General features: G+C 35.7%; 1 protein-coding gene and 1 long non-coding RNA gene across 2 annotated transcripts; both read left to right on the top strand.

Annotated features, from left to right (window-relative positions):
- The first annotated feature begins 218 nt into the window (after positions 1-218).
- On the top strand, positions 219-4,992 carry LOC120002626. Its single transcript, XM_038851386.1, has 5 exons — positions 219-230; positions 321-428; positions 481-572; positions 912-1,040; positions 4,680-4,992. Exons 1-5 carry the CDS (start codon positions 219-221, stop codon positions 4,990-4,992), a joined length of 654 nt encoding a protein of 217 aa, XP_038707314.1.
- A 3,105-nt stretch (positions 4,993-8,097) lies between these two features.
- On the top strand, positions 8,098-12,167 carry LOC120001590. The gene is made up of 5 exons (XR_005468947.1): positions 8,098-8,261; positions 8,560-8,622; positions 9,353-9,587; positions 11,543-11,622; positions 11,853-12,167. It is a non-coding gene; the product is annotated as an uncharacterized LOC120001590 (long non-coding RNA).
- The last annotated feature ends 1,232 nt before the right edge of the window (positions 12,168-13,399 follow it).

Genomic DNA, 13,399 nt, shown 5'->3' with positions numbered 1-13,399 from the left:
GGGGATGGGGAGCATCAATTTGAGACTTCATGATGGTGTTATGAGGGTGTTGCATGGTGTGCAATTTGTTCCTACTGTGAAAAAAAATTTGATTTCCTTAAGCGCATTGGAGGCCAAAGGTCATGCAGTCACCTTGAAATATAGGCTTTGCAAGGTGGTTTCTGGTTCATTGGAGTTGCAGCTGTAGTGTCTTGTGATTCTCATGATGCATCCCGTTTATGGCATATGAGGTTGGGCCACACCGATGAGAAGGCTTTGCAGGGACTCGTTAAGTAAGACCTACTCAAGGGTACCAAGAATTGTAAACTTGATTATGTCAGTACTATGTGCTTGCGAAGAAAACTAGGGTGAATTTTGGCACTGTAGTTCACCAAATTGAAGGCACGTTCATAGTGATGTATGGGGACCTTCCAAGGTTCTATCATTGGGTAGGAAGCGATACTTGTGGCATTTACTAATGATTACTCACAGTGAGTGTAGGTATATTTCATGAGGCAAAAGAGTGAAGTTCTAGATGTCTTCCTTAAGTGGAAGAAGTTGGTTGAGACTCAGACTGAGAGGAAGATTAAAAGGTTGAGGTCAAACAATAGATAGGAGTAAACTTCGAATCCATCTCTACATGTTTTCTAGTATGAGGGGATTACTAGACACTTCGTAGTTAGAGAGACTCCACAACAAAATGGCGTGGCCAAGCGCATGAATCATTCTTTTGTTGAAAAAGTTCTATGCATATTGTCTAATGCCAAATTGGCAAGCAATTTTGGCCAAAGACAGTTAGTTATGCTAGTCACTTGGTGAATCGCTCGCTTACTTCCACATTAAATAGGAAGACATCTACAAAGGTATGAATTGAAAAACTTGCTACTGATTATAATTCTCTACGTATATTTGGTTATGTTGCTTATTACCAGGAAGACCAAACTTGATCCTATAGCCATGAAGACATGTTTTATGGTCTTTATGGATGGTGTTGAGGGATTTCGTTTGTGGTGTCTAGAGTCTAAGAAGACTGTGTTGAGCAGAGATGTGACATTTGATAAGTCTGTAATATTGTAGTCACACCCGTAAAAGGTTATTACGAATGATAGTATCCTATCATGTGAAGCTAGAGATTTCACCACTTACACCTAGGCCATATAAAAATACTGATGTGTAAAAAGTTGATGATGATGATACTACTACTTCTGATACTCTTCATGAGCAACATTGAAAGTCCATTGCGGTTACTAGACCGAGGAAGGAGATAAAGAAGCCCATGAGGTTTCTTGATATGGTGACCTTTGTACTTCTGGTGATTGATGAGGGCATTCCCGATGCATGAAGTTCTTGCATGGTGATATTGATGAGAACATCTTTATTGCACATCCTAATGGATACACAGTTTTGGAAAAGAGTTGTGTGTTTTCAGGTCGAGATAATCTCTATATGGCTTGAAACACTCTTCTCGATAGTGGTATAAGAAGGTTGATAGTTTCATGATTAGCAAGTACACTAGGAGCAATTATTACCATTGTGTCTACTTCCGTAGGCTCGATGAGGGTTCCTTCATTTACTTACTTTTGTATGTTGATGATATGTTGATGATATGTTGATTTCATGCAAAAGCAAGGTAGACCAATTTCAATTTGCTTTGGAGGTGGAACTGCTATCTCAATGAGGCACCCCACACTTTCAAATATTTGTAGGAGGGTGGCCTTCCATACCATAACTCGTATGGTATCTTACTTATTTTTGTGGGGTAATTGGTTAAGGATGCAGTTAGGAGTCAAAACTGCTTTCCTCACAAGTTTTGAGGTAATCCTGAATTTATGAGCATGACATTAACCATCTCATTTACAGTTCTATTTTTCCTTTGGACAATTCTGTTTTGCTGAGGAGTATAAGGTGTAGTTGCTTGGTGAATTATTCCCAAACTAGAACAAAACTCATCAAAAGTAGATGAGGTGTATTCACCTCCCCTGTCAGATATAAGTGTTTTGACACTTTTACCAAGTTGATTCTCAATCTCATTTTTATACTGATAAACATGCTCATAAATTCATATTTGCTATTCAACAAATAGATATAACAAAATCGAGTACAATCATCTATGAAGGTGATGAAGTACTTCTTTCTTCCTCTACTTTCCATGAATTCTAAATCACATAAATTCACCGTGAATTAATTGTAGATGTTCAGATTGTCTATCAATCATGCTGAATGGTTTCTTTGCAAACTAAGCCTCGACACAAGTCTCACACTTATAATTAGCATCCAAATTGAATTTTGGAATTAATCCAAACTTTGCAATTCATCTCATTGTTTTATAGTTTACATGTCCTAATCTACCATGCCATAGAAAATGAGAGACAACAATGTAAACTACAGACTTCTCTTTATTAATAATAGTCTTTGTGTACTTAAAAAGACCCTCACTTAAGTACCCTTTTCCCACATGCATTCCCCCTTTAAAAAGTACAGACTTATCAGACTCAAAAAACATTTTGAATCCCTTCTTGCTATAAGTAAGGGGCCAGATATGATGTTCTTATGAACATCTAGGACATACATCACGTCCATCAGTGTGAGCTACTTGCCAGAAGTGAATTTCAAAATCACCCTTCCTATACCTTATACGGTTGCTGAAACAGAATTCATCATGTAAAGCTTTTCTTCTGCGCTAGCATTCTCATAAAATGAGAACATCCTTGTGAGCACAAATGTAGTTTGTAACTTACGTGTCTATCCACCAATCTTTAGTGTTTAACACCAAGGAAATCTCTGAGACCACTACAATCAACATCTTTTGATCTTTGTGCTCAGTCACATTGGCTTCTGTAGTTGCTTCTTTGTCCTTGCCCGACTTGGGGTGTTTCTTGCGATTCTTAGCTCTATGGCTAGGCTTGCTACAAACATAAGTTATATAACAATTCCTCTGAAACCTCTATCACTACTCTTATTTTTCTTTGCCTTGAAAAGGCTTTTCCCTTTTTCCATCAATCTTGGGTTTGAAAGACTCAACCACGTTGGCTTTAGGTTCTTTAAAAGGAGTTGAACTTTTCCTATTGTCTTCTTCAATACGAAGGCAAATAATTAAATCTTCCACGTTCATAATTCTTGAAGTCTCACTAGCCTCGAGGCAGCTTCTCAATCACAACTGCCACCTAAAATGATTCACTAAGTGACATTCCTTTTGCAAAGATATCATGCAAAATGATCTACATCTCATTTATCTGAATCATAACATATTTAGCATTAGTCATCTTGTAATCTAGGAATTTGGTTACAACAAATTTCTTTGAGCCTATATACTAAAGTTTTGTATTTTTCTAAACTTATCCAACAATTGTTTGGAGGTCTCGACATTACAATAAACAATGTATAGAGAATTAATCAGACAATTAAAAATATGGTTCCCGCACAAAAAGTCTCCATGCTTCCAGGCCTGTAGCGCACCTAGAGTGGTGACATCTTTCTCCCCTTGTCCTATGATTGGGCACATCTCTGATAGGTCTTTCACCAGATTTATCGTGATCAGATAGAAGAACATCTTCTGTTGCCACTGTTTGAATCAAACTCTAGTGAAGTTTTCTAGTTTTTCAGTTGGAGTCATTGGGTGTGGCACCACTACAATCTGTTAGGTCATTTGTTGTAACACCCCAACTTTTCACCAAGGGTAATTACACGGCATGGTAACTACTCATATGTCCATTGTAACCCAAGTCTGCATAAGCAGTAAACCGTAAGCTTTATTATCGAAATATGTCAGCTAAACCTAAATACATCAATAAAACCTTAATATGCGCACAAAATTCATACAATCAATAATTTCCAAATACACACAAAATCATTCTTTCACAGTCATCCATATCGTTAAATACTTACAATAATCCTACAGTTAGTAGGTAATCTTTGAACGTTATTCGAGGAACATGTAGGAGGGTTAGCCAAGCTAGATTAGTACTTATAACCCAAAACTTTACAATTTGAAACAATAGTACTTTTTCAAATTCCACAACGTTTATCAAAACATCAAAAATTTCATATAATCATAAACAACAGTAAATAAGATATTCAATTCGAGAAAGTGGAATTATTGTCAAATATAATAGCTTTTCAATAACGTTGCAAAATGACTTCCCTGTCTGACAATTCCAGTAATAATCCGTGTATCGGATCTCAAAATCCCCAACATACGGTTTTTCTCAGATTCGTCAATCCAGTTTGCAAGAAGGGGACAACAACCCGTATGCCTTCTCGTCAAAAAGATCGTGGTATCAAATCATATCTAGTGTGTGGGAGTATAATTGCTCCAACCACACACAATCTTAGTCACACATTGGGACTAGTTTGCAAAACCCACAACCGGGCCAGGGTTGGGGTGGCTATATGCACAGGCATCTAAAATACATCCGTTAATTTCCAAGTATCCAAGGAATTCAGCACAAGAGTTTACAAACTAATGAAATTATTATTTCTAGAGATGTTACTTTCTTAGAAGAAAAGCATCCTTTTAAGGAACGAAATGTAAATGATTACACTACCAATTTAAGTGAACAAGATAGAGGAGATAAGACAAATGAAGCACCTACATCTGAACCAAATAATCAAATGCATAAAAGAATCAAGAAAATTCCTACATATTTAAATGATTTTGATTGTAATGCTATTATGAATTGTAATTTTGATTCTTGTAATAGCATAAAATCTACCTCCTTTAATGCTGCTACTAGTGCTGGTGTTCATGCTGCTAATGTACATTCTATATCTTTTAAACACTTTCTAGCTGCAACTGAATCAAGTTGTGAACCTAAGAATTTTACAGAAGCATCTAAGTCACCACATTGGTGTGAAGCTATGAAAAATGAGATTAATGCGTTGGATGAGAACAATACTTGGTCTATGGTAAAACTGCCTAAGGATAGAAAGGCCATAGGATCCAAATGGATTTACAAAATAAAATATAACCCCGATGGGACTATTGAGAGATATAAAGCTAGACTTGTGGCATAAGGATACAGTCAGACTTTAGGTTTTGATTATCAAGAAACCTTTGCCCCTGTTATTAAAATGATTACTGCGAGAATATTTTTAGCTTTGGCAGCCTCCAATCAATGGTTTGTGCACCACTTGGATGTGCACAATGCATTCTTGAATGGAGATCTTAATGAGGATGTTTACATGAACATGCCTCCTGGTTTTGAATCTCATCATTCAGGTTTTGTGTGTAAGCTAAACAAGTCCTTATATGGACTTAAACAAGCTTCACGTCAATGGAACCAAAAATGTAAAGATGCTTTACTCAAGTTTGGTTTCATTCAATCTAAATGTGATTATTCTTTGTTTAGCTTCACTAGGAACAATGCAAAAGTTTTATTACTCTTGTATGTAGACGATATGACCATTGGAGGAAATGACTTAGAATTAATAACAGAAGTAAAACATTACATTGGCACTTGTTTTAAAATTAAAGACCTAGGAGATCTAAAATATTTCCTTGGTTTGGACACAATAAAAAGGCTGGTATGACAATATGTCAAAGAAAGTATATTTTGGATTTGCTTCTTGATGCCAATTTCAGGGATTGTAAAGCTGCAAACTCTCATATGGATACAAATGAAAAGTTGTCTTTACATCATGGCCAAACACTTGAAGACCCCATGCTTCACAGAAGGTTGATTGGGAAGCTGATGTACCTTACCCTCACTAGACCAGACATAAGCTACACAGTGAACATATTAAGTCAGTTTATACGAGCTCCCACTGATCAACATCTCAAAGCTACTCACAGAGTGTTGAGATACCTCAAGGGGAGATACCTCAAGGGGACAACTGGACAAGCTCTATTTTTTCCTGTAGGAACTTCCACTGATATCATATCTTTCTGCGATGCTGATTGGGCTACTTGTCCAGATAGTAGAAGATCCACAACAGGCTATATTGTCATGCTTGGCAATTCTCTTGTGGCTTGGAGATCAAAGAAACAACAGACAGTCTCTAGATCCTCAGCTGAGGCAGAATACAGGTCAATAGCATCTGTGACCAGTGAATTAGTCTGGATAAAGACTCTCTTCAATGAACTGCACATACCTGTCAACAAACCCATTTCTTTGTTCTGTGACAACAAGGCTGCCATACACATTGCCACAAATCCTGTGTTCCACGAGAGAACCAAGCACATAGAAATAGACTGCCATTTCATAAGAGAGAAGGTGGACAAGAAACTCATTGAGTTGAAGCACATCCGCACTCAACACCAGCCTGTAGACATGCTCACCAAACCTTTGGTGGTTGCTCAGCTTCAACACTTCATGTTCAAGCTCAACATGATTAACCATGTTGATCTTGAAGGGGGATGTTAGATTTCTTATACGTTTTTGTTTCCTTCTCCGTGGTTCTAGACGACGTCGTTTCACTTATCATTGAACCGACATCGTTTTTCTTCTGTTAGCCGTTGGCTGATTTGATTGATCACACATTATTTTATTGTTTTTCTTTTTGAACGAGTTGACCGTTGGTCCTCTTCTCTGTTATAAGGTCATCTTCATCTTCTTTGTAACTTACGTTTTGTAAGCTCTACAACTTTGCTTTTATGAAATCAAATTCTTGCTTGTTTGCCTAAAACTATTTCAAAATGTTACACCTATTTGGCTTATTTCACATGTCTAGTCTTCTTAGCTTACCATGTGTCAAGCTAGTCTTCTTAGATTAGCATGTGTTAAGCATCTAATGTCTTTGTATCAAATATCCAATGCCATGTGTCAAGCATATCTTAAATTCTTATCTACTTATCCTATTTCTATACGTGCCATCTCTCTACTACAATTATGCAAGATTATATTGTCTCTCCATTATCTAAATCAAATCCATATTCATCACTTCCTTCCAATCTATCTTTGTGGTATCACTTCCTCATGGCATCATAACTACACGCATGTATATTATGTCAAATATACATGTCCTAGTGAAATTCATGTATGCACACCATAATTATTTTCTTTTCCACCACTAGCCATTGTCCTAAATATATATACATGGACGAACAACAAAATATGCATGTCCTAGAAATAACTTGGCATCCCCAATTTCACACACTATCAATCTCACCACATCTTTCTAATATATTTTCTTATTATTTATTACTATTATTGTTTTTTTTAAAAAAATATTTTTCCTTTCACTACCCGTTATTTATAACTTTACATGTGTCACTACACAATTATACTCAAAATTTTGGGATGTTACATTTGTGATCCATGACCATAACCAAAAGCTATATGGCGTAGACTAGCCTGCAGGCCAATCTCGAGTCTAGTAGTCGTATGGCCTGAACAACTGAACCCACACCACCATATGTGGTACCAGCCGATTGGCCTAAAGTAGTTGCACCAATAGAGGCATCATCACCAGAAACTGAAGTCACGGGAAAATTGTTATTGGCAGTCATCTCCTACAACAACTTGGGAGCCCTTGGGCCTAAACATAAAGTCCAACACTCTCACTTATAAACTAGCAAACATGTTGCTATATTTCTAAAGGGGGACTCTTACAAATACACATAGCACACTTCCCAACATAAGCAAGTTTGGGAAAAGAATAGGTAGAAGTTTTCAAATGACCCTTAAACTTTGATGAAAGGATCATTTTGGCCTCTAAACTTTATTTAGGGTCAATTTAGCCCCTCAACTTTCAATAAGGTTGTTCGTTAGCCCATGAACCTATTTTCCATCAATTTTGCTTATGTGACAGTTTTTTACTGTTAGTTAATTGACATGTGAATATCAGGTTCGCTGACATGGATTATAGGGGATGTGGACCAATAATATATGACACCTGTCAAATATTGTGAAATTCAAACGCCCATTAAAACTTGGTTATGGGGTCAATTTACCCCCTACAGTTATAAAAATAGTTAAATATAACCCCTATACTTTATTATAACATATAAAAGTACTCCCCGAAAGGGTCCTACTTTCATATTGACAACACAAAAGCATTAGTCAATTGATTCAAACAGTATTGACCCTTCTCTGAATTAGTGGCCCATAATCATGCTTCAATGTTGAAGCCATTTATACCCCTTGTATGCGCCAGGAATTACAGGAGTAGTTTGTCGTTTGTCCAGGCGTCAACTTCTATAACCACTCCAGTAAAGCAAGTCATCAATCCCCAAATCGGCCATGTTGACAAATAGAGGACTCAATACCAAAACAAGGAAGAAAATCCATGAGTCCATCGAGAACGCTCTTTGACCGTGCCTACAAAATTGACGAGAAGTGAAGGTTTCTCCTCCAATTTACTCTCTTTCTTCTTCATTTCTTTGATTTTCTCGGCATCCAAGCAAGGATTTATGTGTATGTGCGATAGTTCTGTCAATAATTGGTCTGTAAGGAATTGGTTGTAGAAGGAATGAATTTATTTGTGTCTTTTTAGTCTTGTCCATTTAGTTGAATTCCTCGTCTGCTATGGATTGTAAATTATATTCCTTGCTGATTAATACAAGTTATGATTGTGCTTAATGGTAAATCACATCTTCTTCTTGTGCATGGCCGTGGTGACTTAAATTGGAGCACCAAGCAGAGAACTGCTTAGGATGAGAAGAGTTCAGTGTCTGAGGTTAGAAATACGTCGATGCAAATAGCTGTAAGGACTAAGGACTTGCTCTTAAACTATCCTAAATTATGTTGATCTATGAATTTAACTAAGTGGCTTACTTTCTACAAGCAATAACTTTATATCCTTGGTGTTACCCAGTTGAGATTTTGAAATTTGTGACTCAATAATGTTCAAGTCCATTCAGATTTGGTAATTTCTTTTCCATTTTTCAGTTTCCTCATTTTTTCACTTCAAGCTTTTTCAATTTTTTTTTTTCTGCAAATCAAAGTCTATTTTTGCCATCGGACCTAACTTCGTCATCCATGTTTCCAATTTTGTTTTAAATTAGAAGCGAAATCTTCACAAAGCAAACAGTTTCATATGGAAAACCTGTTTTTAGTTCCATTCCCACATTTTATGAAGTTTCAAGAGCAAACCTAGTTTCATATAGCTTAGTGCCACACAGCATTTTTGACTGAGTGTTGCTGACTTAATTTGTTGATAAGTCTAGAGATATATATGTTCATATGCATTTTCTTTCCATCAATCGTTTTCTTTGATGTGTCACTCTTTTCCCAAAGGAGGTCTTTGTTGAAAATATGGTTGGAAATTGCAACCAAGAAGCATAAACTGGTGCCTTCTGTGTAGTGTGAAAACTGTAGAACCAAATAACTGTTAGCTCATGCCTCATGGTCTCAGTTTCAGAAACATGTCTTATTTTAATAATATATCTTTGTTCTCAACATTGAGTTTATTCTTCTCCACCTTACCCAAACAGGGTGCAGCGGATCTTCAACAATGCCAACATTGAGTTTTTGGAATTTTTAAGTTTTGAACTTTTTTTGGCACTTGGAGTTCAATATTTCCTAAATGCAATTGTATTCTTAGACATACAGAAGCAGATGTACATGTCATGGTGTCACAGTTACATATGCATGCACCAGTCTCCTAACCAAAACCCTACGTGCACATGCTATGGAGGTGTTAAAATTCTGAAACAAAGTATTTGAAAGGTACAAACTACAAGGTGGTTGAGGGTGTTTGAATATTCTTATGAATTTATGTTTTATAAAATGCTCTCTCCATAAAAAAAAAGTTTTGTAGTTCATTGCTACTGATTTTTCTTTTGTTCTGATGATGTGTATGAATGTAAATCTTAGTTGTTAGCTATAGGTCATAGCTTTAGTTTTGTTCTGTAATGCTTATGTTGTTGCATTCTTTTAATCTATAGAATTAATAATCCATTGATTTCATGATTCTTGTTCAGGTAAAAGTGGAATCTAGAATACATATGAAATAGAACCATTAAAAGCATTTCCATCCATTTGGCAGAATATATCGCTTGTTTTGGGCATCTATTACTTTTATCTTAAAGTAGCTTATTTCAGAGCTTTTAGTGGCGAGTTCCGTTTATTTTCTCTACTCTCTCAACTGGGTTTAACAACCACGAAACGCGCCAAAAGGAATTTGGCTTCATATGCGCCAAAAGGATCTCTCAATATGTGCATGCATCTGTCTCAATCGTTTCCTCTTACAAGCAAATTTCTCTGCATCGCATCTATATTAGGTTATGGGGATTCTCACCAACGCTCATGTTGGTAATTAAGTATTCTGTTAGTCTCTTAGAACTATTGCCAACTTCTTGTAGTTTGGTCATTATCTCTGAATACCTCTCCCTCTCTCTGTCTCTATCTCATAGACATACATAAACTCTATTGGGGTCTGAAAAGGTAAAGTAACATCATCTGAAAGAATATCTGTAGCATTGGTTATACTCCTCCCTATCCTATACTAATGGGTTAAGGGATCTTAACCAATGCTTATATTGATATTTGGAGTTCTGTTAGTCTTTTGGAACTATTGTCAAGTTCTTGGAGTTCGGGGGCTCCTACATTGCAACTTAGCTTAACTTCTTTTTCTTTACTTTTTTTTTTGGGGAAATAAGTTATAGTTAGGTATCTCTTGATTTCCTTGGAGGTCCTCGCTTTCTCAGCGTATTTATGTTATAAAAAGTAGTAAGGAGATCATCACGAATGCTTATATTGATCGTTTGGAGTTCTGTTAGACGCTTGGAACTATTGTCTTGTGATCTTGTAGCTTAGTTATTATCTCTTAATACCTCTCTCTCTCTCATAGACTTGTATATACTCTATTGGGGTGTGCAAAAGTAAAATAACATCATCTGAATGAATATTTTTTGTTAGCATTGGTTACACTCCTCCCTATCCTATACTAATGGGTTAAGGGATCTTAACCAATGCTTATATTGATATTTGGAGTTCTGTTAGTCTTTTGGAACTATTGTCAAGTTCTTGGAGTTCGGGGGCTCCTACATTGCGACATAGCTTAACTTCTTTTTCTCTACTTTTCTTTCTTCTTCTCCTTTTTTTTTGGGGAAATAAGTTATGGTTAGGTATCTCTTGATTTCCTTGGAGGTCCTCGCTTTCTCAACGTATTTATGTTATGAAAAGTAGTCAGGGGATCCTCACGAATGCTTATATTGATCATTTGGAGTTCTGTTAGACGTTTGGAACTATTGTCTTGTGATCTTGTAGCTTAGTTATTATCTCTTAATACCTCTCTCTCTCTCTCATAGACATGTATATACTCTATTGGGATGTGCAAAAGTAAAATAACATCATCTGAAAGAATATTTTTTGTTAGCATTGGTTATACTCCTCCCTATCCTATACTAATGGGTTAAGGGGAGCCTCACCAATGCTTATATTGATCATTTGGAGCTCTGTTAGTCTCTTGGAACTATTGTCAGGTTCTTGGAGTTTGGGGTCTCCTACATTGCAACATAGCTTAGCTTCTTTTTCTTTAATTTTTTTTTATGGGAAATAAGTTATAGCCTTATTAGGCTTATAGGTTAGGTGTCTGTTGGAGGTCCTCGCCTTTTCAGTTTATTTATGTTACAAAAAGTAGACTCTGAAACCGTTAAGACATCCCCATTCCCAAATCGCAGACGATGAAACCAGGCTTACAATTTCCATTTTCACAAGCACGCAGTTTGACAGTAGCTACAAGAATTGGCGAGAAGTTAAGGTATCCTCCTCGAGTTTATTCTCTCTCCTTTGTTTCCTTGGTTTTCTGGGTATCTAAACAGAGAGATTCTCTATATGCATGAATAGTGTAAATAAGTTACTTTAATTTTCAATCAGGATGAAAACCATACTTTCTTTTGGATCGCTATTGATTAGTTACACACATCCATTTATAAGTGTCAAGTTATGCCACAAATTAGTTTGTCTAAAGAATTGATTTGATCTGTTCAGTTGGTTTAGTGTCAAGCAGAGAGCCTGCCGAGGATGAGTAGAGTCCAGTGTCTGATGTTAGAGGTGCATCGACGCTGATAGCTGTGAGGAGTTTTGCTTAAGCCATCCAAAAGTCTTGTGATTACTTTCTACGAGCAAGAAGTTTATTGCTAAATTTTTATTCTATGTGATAGATTACATGTCTTCCCCAATCCTCCTTTTGTTCTACGGCTTCCAGAAGCATCTCTCTCGCGCTCGCCCTTGTTTAGTTGGTCGTTCTCCACCTTAAAAAGTTAGGCCTTGTTCATGGGTCTCCATCTTTGAGCTTGTTGGTTTAATTATTGGGCCTGGAGGTTATCTTTACTCTTTAGTAGGGGTGTCCACAACCAATCCGTAAACGTGGTTATTCGATTTTCGGTTCAGGTTTTTCGGTTACGGTTTCAGATATGGTCATGATTTTAGTAAAATTTTAGATATTTTTTCGGTTATGGTTATTTCGGTTAGGTTACTATTATAACAGAAAAAAGGAAAAAAATATTAATATATATTATATAAATATCCAAACATTATGATATATATATGATATATGGTATTATATATATTTTTTAAATGTCCAAACATTATATGCATTATAATGTTTAGATTAAAACTCTGATTATATCTTCATAACAAATTATAAATTTAGATACCAATTAACCTAATCATTACACAAATTATAAATTAAGATTGATTAGTTGAAACTCATGGTGACCTTATCATTTTAAAATTCATATAAATTAAGATTGATTATTGCTAAAGTGAAAGTGGGGAGACATTTTCATGTATTTTTTCTTTTCTTTTTTCTTGATCATGTTATTTCTCTCGGTCTTGTAAATTTATTTTTCTTTAATTGTGATGAAATAATATATGTATTATCATTATCATTAATTTTTATCAAATTTTGTTCTATGGAGTTGGAGTCGATCATAGCTATTTTCTCACTCTATTTGAGATTTATTCATACTTTTTAATTTCTTCAAAAACCGAAAACCGATCCGATCCAATCCGATCCGAAAAATATTGTTATTTCGGTTTGGTTATCCGAATTATATGGTTCAGTTATGGATTCTAAAATATCATAATCGAATCGATTCGGAGATTTCGGTTATGGTTAAAAATTGCACCGAAAACCGAATGGATACCCATACTCTTTAGAAGTTATTAAGTTTGGGCTTGTTAAGTCTGAGGCCCAGCATTTTATTGACTTCTTTTTATATTAGGGAGCCGATATTTGCATATGATATTGAACTCAACGCACACAATTACTTAAAACACTCTTAGTTGGTTTTCAATACACACACTGAGTTTCCTAAAAAACCCTTTCATACATATTAATTATATAATATTTAATATCCTAAACTACCCTTTCTCCTTCCATATATATCTCAACTTCATTCCTTTAATAATCATTAAAATATTTTTGACAGTTATTTCAAAATCAATTTTGTAGATTAAGTTTAGAAAGTGGAGAAATAGACACAAAAGACTTGATATTATTGAATTATATTAAGGAGAAATAGACCAAAAGA

This window comes from Tripterygium wilfordii, chromosome 7, assembly GCF_013401445.1.
Source record: "Tripterygium wilfordii isolate XIE 37 chromosome 7, ASM1340144v1, whole genome shotgun sequence".
Lineage (NCBI taxonomy): Eukaryota > Viridiplantae > Streptophyta > Magnoliopsida > Celastrales > Celastraceae > Tripterygium > Tripterygium wilfordii.
This window is presented reverse-complemented; position numbering and strand designations above follow the sequence as displayed.